Raw genomic sequence first — 20,312 nt, 5'->3', positions numbered from 1 at the left:
ACTTTCACTGATTTTTAAATGTTTCAAAACCACCATTCTAGGTCAAACAGTGTTATTATTCACTATCTATTAAACATCCACATTACATGTTTGCTGTTTACTTTCCCCACATCTAATAAGGCAGGGACTTGGTTTGTTAGGGCTGCATTTCCAGTACTCAGAACAGTACCTGATGAACAGTAGACATCCAAGTATTTGTTAAATTAACTAATCCAAAGACAAAAACCACCTCTAAAATACAAAGATAATGATAAGATACAGTGTACATCCATGCTGTCAGATTCTCCTACTCTAATTCTTTTCCAGTTATTTTTTCAGGAACCAATTTAAAGTAAACTCTTGGCCAGGTGCTGTGGCTCACACCTGTAATCCCAGCACTTTGGGAGGTGAGCAGATCACTTGAGGTCAGGAGACCAGCCTGGCCAACATGGGGAAATCCCATCTCTACTCAAAATACAACAATTAGCTCGGTGTGGTCACGAGCGCCTGTAATCCCAGCTACTCAGCAGGCTGTGGCAAGATAATCGCTTGAGCCCGGGAGGTGAAGGTTGCAGTGAGCCGAGATTGTGCTACTGCGCTCCAGCCTGGGCGACAGAGTGAGAATCCATCTTAATAAATAAATTGATTAAACTCTCTCCTATTAAAAAATCTTCTTTTGCTCATGAATGTCTAAAAGTCTCTGTACTCTTATTGTTTGATACAATATATTCATATTCAATTTAGAAGCTGAATTATCCTTAGACAAGAACAAATCTTATTATAATTTTAAGTATATAATTGCTTTATAACACAATAAATATAATGCAATAAGGTCTGAGTCACTAGTAAAAAAGTCAACAAGATCAAATTAAGAAATCAAGCTTAGAATAAAGATTGAGAGATTGACAGTACCTTCAAATACATTTTAATCTTAAAAAAGGGACTATGCTTTAAAATCATTTTAAAAATAGAACTTCTATCTTTACAAAAAAAATTGGGTGAAATTATAAACGTTATTCCCCCGGAGAAAAGAACTGCTCATTATGCATCATTCAGAAAGCTTTTAGAAAAAATAACATATTTTTGAAAAATTCTAGACTAAGTGGAGCAAAGTGCCACATCAACTTCTCTTTTCTGCTTTAGAATCATCCTGTGGTTCATTTCACTTTCACATTCCAATACTTTCAAACTTCAGATTGCTGAGCCTCCTTCCCCTGGTAAAATGCCAGAAAAGGTATTCACATACCTTTGAAAAAAAATCAAGTACTTTGGAAATGACATTAAACAAGTTTTGAAGGTTTAACCTTCCACCGTGTTTGGCTATTAAGGTTATAGACTTCCAGAAGATAAGGACTTGTGAATATATTTACTCAATAAGGCTACAGCTGAATGTGGCTATTCAATAAATGCTTGAAACCAAGTATAAAATAACAAAATAGCAAACTGTGACTTGAACTGATTAGCTCTGTTTCTAAACACTAGAGTGCTTTAGTAAAAGCAAAACATTGAGGCCAGGCACAGTGGCTGACACCTGTAATCTCAACACTTTGGGAGCCAAAGCCGAGGTTTGCTTGAGCCCAGGAGTTCAAGACCAGCCAGGGCAATAAAGGGAGACCACCATCTCTACAAATAATTACAAAAATTAGCCCAGTGTGGTGGCATGCAACTGTGGTTCCACCTACTCGGGAGGCTGAGATGGGAGGATTGCCTGAGCCCAAGTGGTTAAGGTTACAGTGAGCTATGATTGCACCACTGCACTCCCACCTGGGTAAGAGAGGGCGACCCCATCTCAAAAAACAAACAAAAACTGACCTTTATTTTGGAAAAGAGGTTACAATTAGACTTAATGGGAAAATATCTTTAGAAACTCACAATGATTTCATATTTAAATTAGTATTTACCAAAGTTTCCATTACATATAGTAGGTCTGTGAAATTCTCACCCTCTTAGGATCCTTCACAAAGTAACTTCCACTTGAACCTTGAGAGATTCTTTCTGGAAAAATTCCAACTTCTATTGCTTGCTCTGCTCTCAGTATAATATCAGCAAATTCTGGGTCATCCAAGAATGCATTCGTCTCTGAAGTACTAGTAGTTACTGCATTAAGAAGAAATACCAGCTATGAGAATGCTCATGATATGGACCTGTAATATGGACTAGCTTGCTGGTATTAGGATATAAGGTTCAGAAAAATGTAATCAAGATTTGTATAGACTGCTTCAATCCTCCTTCCTCCCCACTGCCTAACAACCCCCACTTCTCTTAAATTTCCAAATAATAACATGGGGGCGGGGGTGGGCACAGTGGCTCACGCCTGTAATCCCAGCACTTTGGGAGGCTAAGGCGAGTGGATCACTTGAGGTCAGGAGCTCAAGACCAGCCTGGCCAACATGGCAAAACCCTGTGTCTACTAAAAATACAAAAAATTAGCCAGGTGTGGTGGTGGGCACCTGTAATTCCAACTACTCGGAAGGCTGAGGCAGGAGAATCACTTGAATCTGAGAGGTGGAGGTTGCAGTGAGCAGAGATTGCGCCACTGCACTCCAGCCTGGGCAATAAGAGCAAGACACCGTCTAAATAATAATAATAATAATAATAATAATAATAATAACAACAACAATAACAACATGGGAGGAAGTTCACTGTTCATTAAAATAATAGTAATACCTCTCATTTCTTTGAATTTCGGTCCTGCAATGATTCTATCCTCCATCCTACTTCATCCTCTAGTTCCCCAATCATATCTCGGATCTTGTCAATACCAGTAACTGCAACCTCACCACACTTTCAATTTCAAGCACCTCCTGTTTTGCAGTTCAGTCCCTCCGGCACTCCAAGTCCAAATATTCTTCTGCCCTACTAGAACCTACAAAGGACTGCTCCCCCATGTCACTGGAATTCTCTCCCTTCATGTCCTTGTTTCCCTCCTCCTTGGCCAGCTTAAATTATGCTGGGTCTTCACAAAATCAACTCTTTCTTTCTCCCTTCATCATGGTCACCTGCAAAACTCCCAGTCCTGGTTAAACCCAACTGTCTACCAACTCCATGCCTGCACCAGGGCAGCGGAATTAAAGAAATGCACACGAGTCATTTTCTCTCCTCAAATTCCCAACACCTCCTCCTTCCATCCTCTCTCTCAGGAGAGGATCTAGCTTCCTATTTCATTAAGAAATAAGCAGCAATCACAAAATACTACGACCAGCCCCCAGCACTGCATTACCCACTACTTAACTTTGGAATGTCCCAGGTTCCATTCACAGTCCTCTTCTCTCCATTACCAACACTGATGACTCCCAAATTTCTAATTCAAGCCTGGACCTCTGCCCTAAACTCGATTACTGTATTTAACATCTCCACTTGGATGCGTAATAGACATCTCAAACTTTACTACCCAAAACTTCATTCTTCACCTTTACTACGCCTCCCAAAGGCTTCATCCCTACGTTTCCCATATTGCAGTTGCTGGCACCTCCAAATCTTCCAGTTGCTCAGGCCAAAAACCTTATAATCATCCATGATCTCACACGCTTACCCTCTACATCCAATCAGCAAGTTGTATTGGCTCTACCTTAAATAAATACCCAGAATCCAACCACCTCTTGCCACCTCCATTCCTTCCACATGATTCAGGTTACCATCGGCTCTCACCTCGATTATTCTAAGAGTCTCCTAACTGGTCTCCCTCTCTCACCCAGTCCCTCTCTATACCTAACAGAGAAGCTAGTAATCCTTTTCCTTTGTAACTTTTAAGTTCAGGGGTACAAGTGCAGGTTACATAGGTAAACTTCTATCTTGGGGGTTTGTTGTACAGATTCTTTCATCACCCAGGTATTAAACTGGTAAGAACAGATACTACACTTGATCTTAGCCAAAAGACCAAGAAGCAATCACCCAGGTATTAAGCCTAGTACCCATTAGTTATTGTTCCTGACTCTCCCTCCTCCTACCCTCCACCTTCTGAAAGGCCCTGGTATATGTTTTTCCCCTCTATGTGTCTGTGTGTTCTCATCATTTAGCTCCCACTTATTAGTGAGAACATGTGGTTGTTTGGTTTTCTGTTCCTGTGTTAGTTCTCGGAGGATAATGGCCTCCTGCTCCATTCATGTCCTTGCAAAGGACATGATCTCGTTCTTTTTTATGGCTCTTAAAATATACATCATGTCACTCTTTTGGACCAAGCAGCCCATTTATTTCCCATCTCACAATAAGTCTAAGTCATTATGACCCCCAAGACCCTTACCCAATCTCTAACCTGCACTTTACTTTTCTATTTAGCACTTACCACCTAATCTACTGTGTATTTATTTTGGGTGCTCCAAGAAACCAGGAAACTCCAAGACAAGAGAAACTCCAAAACGAAGACTTATTTCACTGCTGTATGCCCTGAACTTACAGAACTTATTATGTTCCTGGAACATAATAAGCACTTAATAAACACTTGCTGAATGACCTTGCCTTGACCACACCTAAGGGTTATTACTGGTCCTTTAAAATACAGAAACTAAAAATGGAGAACTAAAGATAAGAGAACTCATTATATAACCTTTTTTATTTAGCACAATTGAAGTATGTATGAAGTAAGTATGTATGAAGTATGTAACTTATCAAGTTTTCATTTCAAATAAATAAATCAAAATGAACTTTCTCTCTTGAGGGTTAGAACTATAAACCTAAACCTACCCATCTTTATCATATCTTACTCACTAACCAGAATATTTTCCAGAAAAAAATAGATGTTCACTGGCCGGGTACAGTGGTTCACGCCTGTAATCCCAGATGTTGGGAGACTGAGGCAGGAGGGTCACTTGTGTCCAGGAGTTCAAGACCAGCCTGGGCAACATAGTAAGACCCCATCTATACAAAAAATAAAAAGCTGGGTATAGTGGCATGTACCTGTAGTCCCAGGTACTCAGGAGGCTAAGGTGGAAGGATCACTTGTGGCCAGGAGTTCAAGGCAGCAGTGAGCCATGATCATGCCACTGCACTCAGCCTGAGTGTCAGAATAAGACTCTGTCTCAAAAAAAAAAAAAAAGAAACTTGAGGTGTTCACAAATTTGGTGCATTGAACCCAGCCTCAGGGCTTTTGGCGCTATTCACGCATCAGGTCTTGAATTGGATGCCACTTTCTCTAAGTTTTCCCTGGCCCCTACATCTAGGGCATGGCTCCATGCCTCAGTGCACAGCTTTCCCCATCCAAGCACATATATACAGTCTGTTAGGACCGTTTGTTTTGACTGTTTCCTCCATTAGGCTATAAAGCTGTAAGAGGACAGGGCAGGTGAACAGGCAACCATCTAATACAGGTCATTATTGTTTCCCCCAAAGCCTTCATTTCCACTGCACCCAGTAGGCACTCAAAATATTTGATGAATTATGCATGTCTGCAATGGATGGAAAACAATGTATTTTATGCACTGGTTGAGAAATACTCTCCAACACACTGCCACTCATGGACTTTCAAAAGCTCACTTATGGAAAATGGTCAAAAGACATGGAACATCTACTCTGCTAAAACCTTCCTCTAAATTAAACCAGATTATCAGTATGTTGAACCTAGATAAGGCAATACAGATAGTGAGAGATGACAGCATGCTGGCAGCCCTCACTCACACTCTGCGCCTCCTCGGCCTAGGCGCCCATCTGGCCGTGCTTGAGGAGCTCTTCAGCTTGCCGCTGCACTGTGGGAGCCCCTTTTTGGGCTGGCCGAAGCCGGAGCTGGCTCCCTCAGCTTGTGGGGAGGTGTGGAGGGAGGTGCAGGTGGGAACTGGGGCTGCATGCAGCGCTTGCAGGCCAGCGTGAGTTCCAGGTGGGCATGGGCTGGGCAGGCCCCACACTGGGAGGGGCTGGCCGGCCCCGCCGGCCCCAGGCAGTGAGGGGCTTAGCACCTGGGCCAGCAGCTGCAGACGGTGCTGCTGGGTCCCCCTGGGCCGGTGCTGCGCTCGATTTCTCACTGGGCCTTAGCTGCCTCCCCACGGGGCAGGGCTTGGGACCTACAGCCAGCCATGCCTGAGCCTCCCCCCACTGCCATGGGCTCCTGCGCAGCCTGAGCCTCCCCGATGAGCGCCGCCCCCTGCTCCATGGTGCCCGGTCCCATCAACTGCCCAAGGGCTGAGGAGTGCGGGCATAAGGCACCGGACTGGCAGGCAGCTCCATCTGTGGCCCCAGTGCAGGATCCACTGGGTGAAGCCAGCTGGGCTCCTGAGTCCAGTGAGGACTTAGAGAACCTTTATGTCTAGCTAACGGATTGTAAATACACCAATCAGCACTCTGTATCTAGCTCAAGGTTTGTAAATGCACCAATCAGTACTCTGTATCTGGCTAATCTAGTGGGGACTTGAAGAACTTTTGTGTCTAGCTCAGGGATTGTAAATGCACCAGTCAGCACCCTGTCAAAACAGACCAATCAGCTCTCTGTAAAACAGACCAATCGGCTCTCTGTAAAATGGACCAATCAGCAGGATGTGGGTGGTGCCAGATAAGGGAATAAAAGCAGGCTGCCCGAGCCAGCAGTGGCAACCCGCTCAGGTCCCCTTCCACACTGTGGAAGCTTTGTTCTTTTGCTCTTTGCAATAAATCTTGCTGCTGCCCACTCTTTGAGTCCACACTGCCTTTATGAGCTGTAACACTCACCGCGAAGGTCTGCAGCTTCACTCCTGAAGCCAGCAAGACCACGAACCCACCAGGAGGAATGAACAACTCCAGACGCACCGCCTTAAGAGCTGTAACACTCATCGCGAAGGTCTGCAGCTTCACTCCTGAGCCAGCGAGACCACAAACCCACCAGAAGGAAGAAACTCTGAACACATCCGAACATCAGAAGGAACAAACTCCGGAAATGCCACCTTTAAGAACTGTAACACTCACCGCGAGGGTCCGCAGCTTCATTCTTGAAGTCAGTGAGACCAAGAATCCACCAATTCCGGACACATTCTGGTGACCCAGATGGGACTATCGCCTATCGCCAAGCAGTGAGACTCGCCAAGCGGTGAGACCATTGTGCATCGCTGAACGAAGGGACTATCGCCTATCACCAAGCAGTGAGACTATCACTGAGTGGTGAGACCATCGCCTATCGCTGAGCGGTGACACTGTCACCTATCACTGAGCAGTGATTACCATCAGACCCCTTTCGCTTGCTATTCTGTCCTATTTTTCCTTAGAACAGGGGCTAAATACCAGGCACCTATCGGCCAGTTAAAAGCAACTAGCGTGGCCACTGGACTAAAGACACGGGTGTCAAGCTTTCTGGGAAAGGGCTCTCTAACAACCCCAGACTCTTCAGAGTTGGGAGCGTTGGTTTGCCTAGAACCAGCTTCCACTTTTCCTGTACTTCTGGGCTGAGCCGAGGGTCGACAGAGAGGAAAGCCATGCAGCTCCAGGGTCCCGACAACAAGTTGGTTGACCCTGCGGCCATGAGCGGAACTCTCAAAGGCATGTCACCCAAGCGAGACTTGCCCATCTATCCTATCTATCCTGACCCTTACCCCCTGGGTCCTAATGCCTGCCAGACAAACTTCCTCTTGCCTCTCTTCTCCAAGGTTAGTCCCGCTTCTAAAAATTGCTACCTGTCTCTGATGCTTCTCTAGTTTCTCCTATAAAATGACTTGTAGTATAAACTCTTACCTTCTTTAGGCACCTGGGCTCACCAATCAGAAAGACATAATTTTTGCCCAAAGCCCCATCGTAGTGGGAACTACCTGGAATTTTAGGATCCCTCCTCAGACTAATAGGCCTAACAAAAGCTATTCCTGAAGCTAGGATATGGGGAGCCTCAGAAATTGTATCCTTCCTATTCATATAAGTGAGGACAAAAGGTGTCACTCTTCCAACCCTGGAGATCCCTTCCCTCCCTCAGGGTATGGCCCTCCACTTCATTTTTGGGGCATAACATCTTTATAGGACAGGGGTAAAGTCCCAATACTAACAGGAGAATGCTTAGGACTCTTAACAGGTTTTTGAGAATGCGTCAGAAAGGGTCACTAAATCTTATTTTTCTCAGTCAGTCCTCCTTGTGGTCAAGGAGGACAGGCAAGGGTGCAGGTTTTTAAGAATGCGTTGGTAAGGGCCACTAAATCCAACCTTCCTCGATCCTCCATGTGGTCTGGTAGGAAAAGTAGTGTTTCTGCTGCTGCATCAGTGAGCGCAACTATTCCGATCAGCAGGGTCCAGGGACCGTTGCGGGTTCTTGGGCAGGGGTTGTTTCTGCTGCTGCGTCAGTGAGCACAACTATTCTGATCAGCAGGGTCCAGGGACCGTTGCGGGTTCTTGGGCAGTGGGAGAAACGAAACAAACCAAAACCACGGGCGGTTTTGTCTTTCAGATGGGAAACACTCAGGCATCAACAGGCTCACCCTTGAAATGCATCCTAAGCCATTGGGACCAATTTGACCCACAAACCCTGAAAAAGAGGTGGCTCATTTTTTTCTGCACTACAGCTTGGCCCCAATATTCTCTCTCTGATGGGGAAAAATGGCCACCTGAGGGAAGTACAAATTACAATACTATCTAGCAGCTTGACCTTTTCTGTAAGAGAGAAGGCAAATGGACTGAAATACCTTATGTCCAAGCTTTCTTTTCACTGAGGGAGAATACACAACTATGCAAAGCTTACAATTTACAACCCACAGGAGGACCTCTCAGCTTACCCCCATATCCTAGCCTCCCTATAGCTCCCCTTCCTATTAATGATAATCCTCCTCTAATCTCCCCTGCCCAGAAGGAAATAAGCAAAGAAATCTCCAAAGGACCACAAATCCTCGGACTATCAGTTATGTCCCCTTCAAGCTGTAGGGGGAGGGGAATTTGGCCCAACCTGGGTACATGTCCCCTTCTCCCTCTCTGATTTAAAGCAGTTCAAGGCAGATCTGGGGAAGTTTTCAGATGTCCTACAGGGTCTAGGGCAAACCTTTGACCTTGCTTGGAGAGATGTCATGCTACTGTTAGATCAAACCCTGGCCTTTAATGAAAAGAATGTGGCTTTAGCTGAAGCCCAAGAGTTTGGAGATACCTGGTATCTTAGTCAAGTAAATGACAGAATGACAGCCGAAGAAAGGGAAAAATTCCCTACCAGTCAGCAAGCCATCCCCAGTATGGATCCCCACTGGGACCTTGACTCAGATCATGGGGACTGGAGTCATAAACATCTGTTGACCTGTGTTCTAGAAGGACTAAGGAGAATTAGAAAAAAGCCCATGAATTATTCACTGATGTCCACCATAACTCAGGGAAAGGAAGAAAATCCTTCTGCCTTCCTGGAGCGGCTATAAGAAGCCTTAAGAAAATATACTCCCCGTCACCCGAATCACTCGAGGGTCAATTGATTCCAAAAGATAATTATTACCCAATCAGCCACAGATATCAGGAGAAAGCTCCAAAAGCAAGGCCTGGGCCCTGAACAAAATCTAGAGGCATTATTAAACCTGGCAACCTTGGTGTTCTATAATAGGGACCAAGAGGAACAGGCCCAAAAGGAAAAGCGAGATCAGAGAAAGGCCGCAGCCTTAGTCATGGCCCTCAGACAAACAAACCTTGGTGGTTCAGAGAGGACAGAAAATGGAGCAGGCCAATCACCCGGTAGGGCTTATCAGTGTGGTTTAGGATGCTTTAAAAAAGACTGTCCAATGAGAAACAAGCTGCCCCTCATCCATGTCCACTATGCCAAAGCAATCACTGGAAGGTGCACTGCCCCAGAGGACGAAGGTTCCCTGGGTCAGAAGCCCCCAACCAGATGATCCAACAACAGGACTGAGGGTGCCCGGGGCAAGCACCAGCTCATGTTATCACCCTCACTGAGCCCTGGGTATGTTTAACTACTGAGGGCCAGGAAATTGACTTCCTCCTGGACACTGGCACGGCCTTCTCAGTGTTAATCTCCTGTCCTGGACGATTGTCCTCAAGGTCCATTACCATCCAAGGAATCCTGGGACAGCCTGTAACCAAGTATTTCTCCCACCTCCTCAGTTGTAATTGGGAGACTTTGCTCTTTTCACATGCCTTTCTTGTTATGCCTGAAAGTCCCACACCCTTATTAGTGAGGGCTATATTAGCCAAGGCTGGAGTTATTATCTACATGAATATGGGGAACAAGTTACCCATTTGTTGTCCCCTACTTGAAGAGGGAATCAACCCTGAAGTCTGGGCATTGGAAGGACAATTTGGAAGGGCAAAAGATGCCCACCCAGTCCAAATCAGGTTAAAAGATCCCACCACTTTTCCTTATCAAAGGCAATATCCGGTAAGGCCTGAAGCTCATAAAGGATTACAGAATATTGTTAAACATTTGAAAGCTTAAGGCTTAGTAAGGAAATGCAGCAGTCCCTGCAACACCCCAATTCTGGGAATACAAAAACTGAATGGTCAGTGGAGACTAGTGCAAGATCTTAGACTCATCAATGAGGCAGTAATTCCTCTATATCCAGTGGTACCCAACCCCTATACCCTGCTCTCTCAAATACCAGAGGAAGCAGAATGGTTCATGGTTCTGGACCTCAAGGGTGCCTTTTTCCGTATTCCCCTGCACTCTGACTCCCAGTTCCTCTTTGCCTTTGAGGATCCCACAGACCACAAGTCCCAACTTATGTGGACGGTCTTGCCCCAGGGGTTTAGGGATAGCCCTCATCTGTTTAGTCAGGCACTGGCCTAAGATCTAGGCCACTTCTCAAGTCCAGGCACTCTGGTCCTTCCATGTGTGGATAATTTACTTTTGGCTACCAGTTTGGAAGCCTCGTGCCAGCAGGCTACTCTAGATCTCTTGAACTTTGTAGCTAATCAAGGGTACAAGGTGTCTCGGTCGAAGGCCCAGCTTTGCCTACAGCAGGTCAAATATCTAGGCCTAATCTTAGCCAGAGGGACCAGGGCCCTCAGCAAGGAACGAATACAGCCTATACTGGCTTATCCTTGCCCTAAGACATTAAAACAGTTGAGGGGGTTCCTTGGAATTACCGGCTTTTGCTGACTACGGATTCCTGGATACAGCAAGATAGCCAGGCCCTCTATACTCTAATCGAGGAAACCCAGAGGGCAAATAGTCATCTAGTAGAATGGGAACCAGAGGCAGAAACAGCCTTCAAAACCTTAAAGCAGGCCCTAGCACAAGCTCCAGCTTTAAGCCTTCCCACAGGACAAAACTTCTCTTTATACATCACAGAGAGAGCCGAGATAGCTCTTGGAGTTCTTACTCAGACTCCTGGGACAACCCCACAATCAGTGGCATACCTAAGTAAGGAAACTGATGTAGTAACAAAAGGCTGGCCTCACTGTTTATGAGTAGTTGCAGCAGTGGCCATCTTAGTGTCAGAAGCTATCAAAATAATACAAGGAAAGGATCTCACTGTCTGGACTACTCATGATGTAAATGGCATACTAGGTGTCAAAGGAAGTTTACAGCTATCAGACAACCGCCTACTTAGACACCAGGCGCTACTCCTTGAGGGACCGGTGCTTCAAATATGCACGTGCACGGCCCTCAACCCTGCCACTTTTCTCCCAGAGGATGGGGAACCAATCGAGCATGACTGCCAACAAATTATAGTCCAGACTTATGCCACCCAAGATGATCTCTTAGAAGTCCTTTTAACTAATCCTGACCTTAACCTATATACCGATGGAAGTTCATTTGTGGAGAATGGGATATGAAGGGCAGGTTACACCACAGTTAGTGATGTAACCATTCTTCAAAGTAAGCCTCTTCCCCCAGGGACCAGTGCCCAGTTAGCAGAACTTGTGACACTTACCCAAGCCTTAGAACTGGGAAAGGGCAAAAGAATAAATGTGTATACAGATAGCAAGTATGCTTATCTAATCCTACATGCCCATGCTGCAATGTGGAAAGAAAGGGAGTTCCTAATCTCTGGGGGAACCCCCATTAAATACCACAAAGAAATTATAGAGTTATTACATGCAGTGCAAAAAACCCACGGGGGTGGCAGTCTTACACTGCCAAAGCCATCAAAAAGGGGAAGAAGAGGGGAGAACAGCAGCATAAGCGGCTGGCAGAAGCAGGGAAAGACCAGTAGGAAGGAAAGAGACAGGAAGTCAAAGAAAGAGACAGCGAGGAAGAGACAGAGAGACAGAAACAGAGAGGCAAAGAGAAGGAGACAGAGAGAGGAAGAAACAGAGAGTCAAAGAGAAAGCGACAAAGGAGTCAGAGAGAAAGACGGACAGACACAAAGTCAGAGAGTCAGAAAGAGAGGAAGAGACAAAGAAGAAGTCAAAGAGAAAGAAAAAGAGATGGAAGTAGTAAAGAAAAAACAGTGTAACCTATTCCTTTAAAAGCCAGGGTAAATTTCTGTCTACCCAGCCAAGGCATATTCTTCTTATGTGGAACATCGACCAATTCTACCTCCCCACTAACTGGACTGGCACCTGCACCTTAGTCTTTCTAAGTCCCAACATTAACATTGCCCCAGGAAATCAGACCCTATCAGTACCCCTCAAAGCTCAAGTCCACTAGCACAGAGCCATACAATTAATACCCCTACTTATAGGGTTAGGAACGGCTACTGCTACAGGAACCGGAATAGCCAGCTTATCTACTTCATTTTTCTACTACCACTCTCAAAGGATTTTTCAGACAGTTTGCAAGAAATAACAAAATCTATCCTTACTCTACAATCCCAAATAGACTCTTTGGCAGCAGTGACTCTCCAAAACTGCCGAGGCCTAGACCTCCTCACTGCTGAGAAAGGAGGACTCTGCACCTTCTTAGGAGAAGACTGTTATTTTTACACTAAGCAGTACGAGATGCCACCTGGTGTTTACAGGAAAAGGCTTCTGAAATCATAAGGCCTTTCAAACTCTTATACCAAACTCTGAAGTTGGGCAACATGGCTTCTCCCCTTTCTAGGTCCTGTGGCAGCCATCTTGCTGTTACTTGCCTTTGGACCCTGTATTTTTAACCTTCTCATCAAATTTGTTTCCTCTAGAATCGAGGCCATCAAGCTACAAATGGTCTTACAAATGGAACCCCAAATGAGTTCAACTAACAACTTCTACCGAGGACCCCTGGACCAACCCGCTGGCACTTTTACTGGCCTAGAGAGCTCCCCTCTGGAGGACACTACAACTGCAGGGCCCCTTCATCGCCCCTATCCAGCAGGAAGTAGCTAGAGCGGTCATCAGGCAAATTCCCAACAGCAGTTGAGGTGTCCTGTTTAGAGGGGGGATTGAGAGGTGACAGTGTGCTGGTAGCCCTCACAGCCCTCGCTCACTCTCGGCACCTCCTCAGCCTCGGTGCCCACTCTGGCTGCACTTGAGGAGCCCTTCAGCCCGCCACTGCACTGTGGGAGCCCCTTTCTGGACTGGCCGAGGCCAGAGCCAGCTCCCTCAGCTTGTGGGGAGGTGTGGAGGGAGAGGTGCAGGCGGGAACTGGGGCTGCGCATGGCGCTTGCGGGCCAGTGTGAGTTCCAGGTGGGCATGGGCTTGGCAGCCCCGCACTCGAAGTGGCCGGCCAGCCCCACCGGCCCCGGGCAGTGAGGGGCTTAGCACCTGGGCCAGCAGCTGCAGAGGGTGCGCTGGGTCCCCTGGGGCCGGTGCTGCGCTCGATTTCTCGCTGGGCCTTAGCTGCCTCCCCACGGGGCAGGGCTCGGGACCCGCAGTCTGCCATGCCTGAGCCTCTCCCTGCTGCCATGGACTCCTGCGCAGCCCGAGCCTCCCCAACGAGCACTGCCCCCTGCTCAGTGGTGCCCCATCCCATCGACCGCCCAAGGGCCGAGGAATGTGGGCGCAAGGCGCGGGACTGGCAGGCAGCTCTACCTGCAGCCCCAGTGCTGGATCCACTGGGTGAAGCCAGCTGGGCTCCTGAGTCCAGTGGGGACTTAGAGAACCTTTATGTCTGGCTAAGGGATTGTAAATACACCAATCAGCACTCTGTATCTAGCTCAAGGTTTGTAAATGCACCAATCAGTGCTCTGTATCTAGCTAATCTAGTGGGGACTTGAAGAACTTTTGTGTCTAGCTCAGGGATTGTAAATGCACCAATCAGCACCCTGTCAAAACAGACCAATCAGCTCTCTGTAAAACAGACCAATCGGCTCTCTGTAAAATGGACCAATCAGCAGGATGTGGGTGGTGCCAGATAAGGGAATAAAAGCAGGCTGCCCGAGCCAGCAGTGGCAACCCGCTCAGGTCCCCTTCCACACTGTGGAAGCTTTGTTCTTTTGCTCTTTGCAATAAATCTTGCTGCTGCCCACTCTTTGGGTCCACACTGCCTTTATGAGCTGTAACACTCACCGCGAAGGTCTGCAGCTTCACTCCTGAAGCCAGCAAGACCACGAACCCACCAGGAGGAATGAACAACTCCAGACGTGCCACCTTAAGAGCTGTAACACCATGACGGTCTGCAGCTTCACTCCTGAGCCAGCGAGACCACGAACCTACCAGAAGAAAGAAACTCCGAACACATCCGAACATCAGAAGGAACAAACTCCAGACACATCGCCTTTAAGAACTGTAACACTAACCATGAGGGTCCACGGCTTCATTCTTGAAGTCAGTGAGACCAAGAACCCACCAATTTCGGACACAACAGCACCAGTAGTTAAAACCATTTCTGCTGAAATGGACTTCAGGGAAGTTATAAGAACTCCCTCTATGAAATTAATCATTTTTATCACAGATATTGTTCAGCATACAGCATTCACCAAGAGACTGTGACAGGCTACCCTTTGTCTGTTCTGTTTTGGTTCAAATAACCAGTTTATTTTAACTTTATAGACCCCATGATTGTGTTTCTCTCAAGTTAGCTGCTCAGTAATCTTAAAAATCAAATTTGTGGGTTGCCTGCATCAAGCATCTGAGGTACATCTTGTGTACTCTTATTCCAGGCTCCATCTTCTTCTCATCTTTCTTCCTTTTAAATGATTTTCTTATTCTGTTCACCTATTTATAAGCCACCATGAATCATTAAATGACTTACAAATTCACATTTTCTTTTACTTTGGCAGCTCTTTGTGAATTCTAACACTGTTTTCTAACTGTTAGGCTCTCTAACAGGAGCTAAGTGCTCCTGATTTATATTAACTGGGACCTTGGAGAAGTCATTTTCACTTCTTTGTGCTTTTTTTTTCTCTTTTGAGACAGGGTCTTTTTCTGTAACCCAGGCTGGAGTATAGTGGTGCAATTATAGCTCACTGGACTCAGTGTAACCTGAAACTCATGGGCTCAAGCAATCCTCCTGCCTCGGTCTCCTGAGTAGCTTGGACTGCAGATGTGCCCCAAAGAGGCCTCCCAAAGTGTTGGGATTACAGGCGCAAGCCACCATGCCCAGCCTCTCTCTGTACTTTCTTAAAGTGAGAACAAGGCCAGGCATGGTGACCTTGTAATCTCAGTGCTCTGGGAAGCCGAGGCAGGCGGATCATCTGAGGTCAGGAGTTCGAGACCAGCCTGACCAACATGGTGAAACCCATTTCCACTAAAAATACAAAATTAGCCAGGCATGTGCCTGTAATCCCAGCTACTTGGAAGGGTGAGGCAGGAGAATCCCTTGAACCTGGGAACTGGAGGTTGCAGTTAGCCGAGATCACACCATTACAATCCAGCCTGGGCGACAGGAGTGAAACTCTGTCCCCCCACTGCCACCCCCACAGCCACCCACTGCCAAAAAAAAAATAGTACTCACAAGGTTGGTTATGAATTAATATATATGAAGCATACAGAACTATGCCTAGCACATATTAACTGCTATGTAGGCATTAGCTATCATTACTACTGAATTCACTGATTAAAATAACTAGAAAAAGGAATGCACTAATCCTTCCACTTTGACACTGATCCAACAACACTATGGTTTATGCTGTTTGTAGGCTTTGTTAAATGCCTTGTTGAAGATAACAGACATATGACATTCTTCCACTGGCTAAAGTACATAAACCTCTTGCTTATATAAGTAAGAGTTAAGCATCATAAATGATGTTCATATTAATCTAAAGGCAAGAATTTCTTGGAACTAGTGAGGTAGTTTCATGGAAATCGGATGGTAAAGGACAAATGAAGTAAATGGAGTCATTTAAAAAATAACTAAACTTAAAAATTATTAAATAACTCAATCATGAACATTTTAGTCTTTAAAAGTTTTTTAAACAGTTTTCACAGAAACTATTTTAAAGTCCCATTAAAGGTAAAAACCTCCAAAATAACCACAGACACAATTATTTTATAACACTTGTGGACCCACGGCAAAACGGAAAACGGGCAGAAGATGAAAAAAGAACCAGGCTTCCTCCTGATTTATCACTTCCTGGATATTTGACTTCGGGCAAACCATTTACCTCTGAAGTCCTATGAGCTACCAGTCATTATCAGTTTATTAATTCTGAATCCTCATAACGAGAATAAGGGTTAATAACAACTAACTTGCTGTGCTGTTGTGAGAATAATTTTTTTTTTTTTTTTTAAGACAAAGTCTCACTCTGTCGCCCAGGCTGGAGCGCAGTGGAGCCATCTCTGCTCACTGCGACCTCCACTTCTCGGATTCAGAAGTGATTCTCCTGCCTGAGCCTCCCAAGTAGCTGTAATTACAGGCGCCCGCTACCATGCCTGGCTAATTTTTGTATTTTTAGTAGAGGCGGGGTTTCACCATGTTGGCCAGGCTGGTCTCAAAACTCCTCACCTCAAATGATCCACCCACCTAGGCCTTCCAAAGTGCTGGGATTAGAGGCATGAGCCATGGCACCCAACAGAGAATAAAAATTATTTATTTATTTATTTATTTATTTATTTTTGAGACAGAGTCTTGCTCTGTCTCAAGACAGAACCAGGCTGGAGTGCAGTGGAGAATAAAATTTTTTAAAAAAGATCTTAGCAAATTGTAAGCTGTGATACAGGTAAGATATTACCTTTAAAAAAGGTAGGAATTCTAAGAATCCATTTGTATTCTAACACTATATCCTCACTTTGAATTTTTGTTGTTGTTGTTGTTTATTTTTTATAGAGATGGGGATCTCGCTATGTTGCCCAGGTGGGTCTCAAACGTGCAGCCTCAAGCTATTCTCCTGCCTAGACCTCCCAAAATGCTGGGATGGGATTACAGGCCTGCCATCTCGTTGGCCTCTCGCTTTGGTTTTTTTCTAGCCTTAATACTGTTTGTTTATAAAATACCTCACTTTCACAGAACAAGTGCATTTTGAAGGCTTTAGGCTCTTTTAAAAATCCAGGTACACAAGGTAGCTTACACAAGGTAAGGGGCAGAAAAAGGCAAGCTAGCTATTTTACAGACTAAATTCTAAGTAACATATACCCAAATTGCCAATGTAGCTAGGCAAATGCAGGCCCATTTGTGATCTGGTTCCAGCTTCACATTGTTTGGTTAAACGTCAATGCATCCATCAGCTAACATTATAACGGGAGCAGAAGTTGGTTAAAGCTTAAACAATCAGACAAACAGCTCCCCTTAGGCTTCTCTGATTTATTTACTCTAGAATATGCCTGAATGTAACCTCCAGCTAGAACTTGAATGACCGATTCTATCCAAAATTTTTTAAACTGTAGAGGACACATTAGTGTACCACTAACAGTACATTTAAAATCTAACAACTCCAAAAAAACTAAGCAGTGTTAAAGAAACTTCCATTTTCTGTGGCTTTTAAGTTGTTATGTGTGAAGCGATAAACCAACGGGGTGCACAACATCTCATTTAATCCATCCTCACAACCAGCAGGGAGGTGTTACCATCGTCTTTTTACAAACAAGTCTGTCTCACCTCTAGCTGAGAGTCTTACAAGTCTCTTGCTATTTCCATCACATTTGTCTAACTCCACTCAACACGCCAGAAAAACTCACTTTATTAACAAATATCCAGGCCTGCACAGCATACCTAAATTTAACTTTCAACATCATTTCAACTGCCCTGTTTCACCTGAGGTTATCAGTCCGCTTGATAGCGAAAAGAGGTTTTTCGTTTGGTTTTCTTATGTATTAGAAGTAAATCAAGAAACAGAAACTAAACTGTAAGAGGGCAGGAACAGACTTTCAACTGCTTTTGCCCCCTGTGGCTAACGTCATAATAACAACATTTAATAGAAAAAGGTTTTGAAACGTGCCCCAGTGGCAACTGGATATTCTGGCTGTCCATCTCCTGTCATCCACTTTGCAAATTCACCACTCCGGGAACTTTCCTGAGAGTTCAAGGTTCTTAATTCAAAAGTCAAGTCCAAACTTGAGCAAGGACTTACGTCATTTTACAGCGTTAACCTCTCCCCAGTGTCGGTTTCTAGAAGTTTAGACTCACTTTGCGGGGAGGTCTAAAGAATCGGTTTAATGACAGCCACTGGCCTTAGGAGAGGGAGGTCCTGGGGAAAGAGCGAGCAGGCTAGGTGCCCGCGGTGAGGCTGCGGCTGCGGCTGCGGCTGACCCCGGTCCGAGCTCGGGAGCTGCTGCCCAGCGAGCGGGGAAAGCCCGTCCACCTCGGCCAGCGCGCGCGGGAGACAGGACCGAGCCGGGCGACAGGGGCAGCCGCCAGGAGGGGCGTGGGAAGTAGGGCAGGGCCGGGTCGCACCTGAAATCCCGGGGCGGCTCCGGTCCAGGTCGGCGGGCGAACTCCGGGAGACCCCCACGTCCCCGGGCGGGAGGGTCAGCTCCTCGTCGCCGGCCGCGCCCTCCTCCCCGGCAGCGTCCAGCAGCCTCACGGCGCTGCCTGGGGCGCCTCTCCGCGGGTGGGCCCAGGCGATCCGCGGCAAAAGCGGCTCCCGCTCTCCATCCTCCTCCTCCTCCTCCTCCGGGCTCCCGCCGTCCGCGGAAGCCAGCCGGTCGGGCTCGGAGGGATCCTCCATGGACTCCCTCTGCTCCCTCCGCGCTGAGACTAGATCAGAGCAGCCAGGTGCCAGAGACTGGGCTCTACATGGCGGGGAACGGGAGCGACCGGGTAGAACGGACGCCACCTCACCAGCGCACAGGCAGGCTTGGCGCCCGCCCAGCGGTTGTGCCGCCTCGCCGCCGGCCGCGCCCCACCTCGCGCCTCCACCAGGCGCCACCCCCGCGCCTGCGCAGAAGAGTCGTGGCGGCGGCGGCGGCGGCGGCAGCAGGGCACGTGGGAGTGAACAGGGGGCGGGGCTTTTGAGGGGGCAGGTGGGGTGGGGCAGCCACCTGCCTCCGTGAGCGCCGAGAGAAGCTGGGCACAGCTCGCTTTACTCCCAGTGGAGCGCGGGAAGCTGAGTAATTTTCAAAGAGGTGCCCTCCTACAACCAAAATCGGCCTCTCCGCGACAGAATTCTCTCTCAGTTTACCATAATCTATAACTATAGATTTAATTGTATGACATTTCTTTCCTCCACTAGACGTCCAGGAGGGCAGGGACCTTGTCTTTGTTCAGATATTCTTGATAGTGGCAGTTTGTATGTTCTTTTTGTTTTTTCTAACTAATCTAGCTAGAAGTTTATCAATTTCTAAATCTTTTCAAAATGTCATGTTTTGGTTCCATTGATTTTCTGTTTTCTGGTCCATTGCCTTATTTTGCTCTTTATTGCTCACTTGAGTTTTGATTTCCTCTTCTTTTTCTAGTTGCTTAGAGTAGAAGATGATTGATTGTGGATCTTTCTGCTTTTCCAATGCTAGTATTTTAAGGCTATAAATTGCCCTCTAAGCACTGCTTTAGCTGAATTCTCTTTTTTTTTTTGGTTGTTGTTGTTTTTGAGACAGGGTCTCACTGTGTTATCCAGGCTGGAGTGCAGTGACACAATCATAGCTCACTGCAGTCTCAACCTCCTGAGCTCAAGGGATCTTCCCATCTTTAAACTGTAGAAGACACAGTAGCTGGAACTGTAGGTGTGCATGACCACACCCCTGTTAATTTTTAAATTTAAATTTTTTGTAGAGATGGGATCTCACTGTTGCCCAGATTGGTCTTGAGCTCCTGGTCTCAAGCAGTTGTCCTGCTTCAGCATCCCAAAATTCTGGGATTACAAGCATAAGCCACCTTGCCTGGCCTGCTACTGTGCTTTTGTTTTCCTTCTGCTGAAAATAGTTTTTAATTTCCTTTATGATTTCCTCTTTGACCCTGTAAAGGAAAGTAAAAATCTCAGAACCACCCTCCACCCCCAACTTGTTATGTCAAAGGGAGAGTTAAGCCTGGAGACTGAAGTCACCCAACACTACAATCCTTTTCCCAAATGGATAGCTGTTACTTCCCATCATTGTGTTAAAACTTTATATGTTAGCCAGACCCTCCTCAAAATGCAAAAAAAGCCTTATGCATCTCAGTCTCAGGATGACTGTCCTCAACAAATTAATCATAGTAAATTCTTTACCGGCCCTTAAACCTTTCAAGATGTATATCCTTCCATAAAACAAGGACATGTCAATTGTATAACTTTAAGTCTGCAACCTAAATCAAACTGGTACAA

At 46.1% G+C, this 20,312-nt stretch overlaps 1 protein-coding gene and 1 pseudogene across 4 annotated transcripts in view; both read right to left on the bottom strand.

Annotated features, from left to right (window-relative positions):
• PI4K2B (phosphatidylinositol 4-kinase type 2 beta) overlaps nucleotides 1–18,962 on the bottom strand; it is a 43,975-nt gene extending 25,013 nt beyond the window's left edge. The window contains exons 1-2 of one of the 4 annotated variants that reach the window (XM_024246138.3): nucleotides 18,470–18,962; nucleotides 1,922–2,076 (exon numbers count right to left, since the gene is read on the bottom strand). In XM_024246138.3, coding sequence (XP_024101906.3) covers nucleotides 1,922–2,076; nucleotides 18,470–18,743 — 429 coding nt within the window. In that variant the 5' untranslated portion in view covers nucleotides 18,744–18,962. The remainder of the gene's footprint in view (nucleotides 1–1,921; nucleotides 2,077–18,469) is intronic. The other 3 variants (XM_054553786.2, XM_054553785.2, XM_024246139.3) reach the window with 3 other exon arrangements.
• On the bottom strand, nucleotides 3,773–3,867 carry LOC112133323 (U2 spliceosomal RNA; annotated as a pseudogene).
• Nucleotides 18,963–20,312: the final 1,350 nt, after the last annotated feature.

Source organism: Pongo abelii, chromosome 3, assembly GCF_028885655.2.
Source record: "Pongo abelii isolate AG06213 chromosome 3, NHGRI_mPonAbe1-v2.0_pri, whole genome shotgun sequence".
NCBI lineage: Eukaryota > Metazoa > Chordata > Mammalia > Primates > Hominidae > Pongo > Pongo abelii.
The sequence above is the reverse complement of the archived record's forward strand: the minus strand, read 5'-3'. Positions and strand labels throughout refer to the sequence as shown.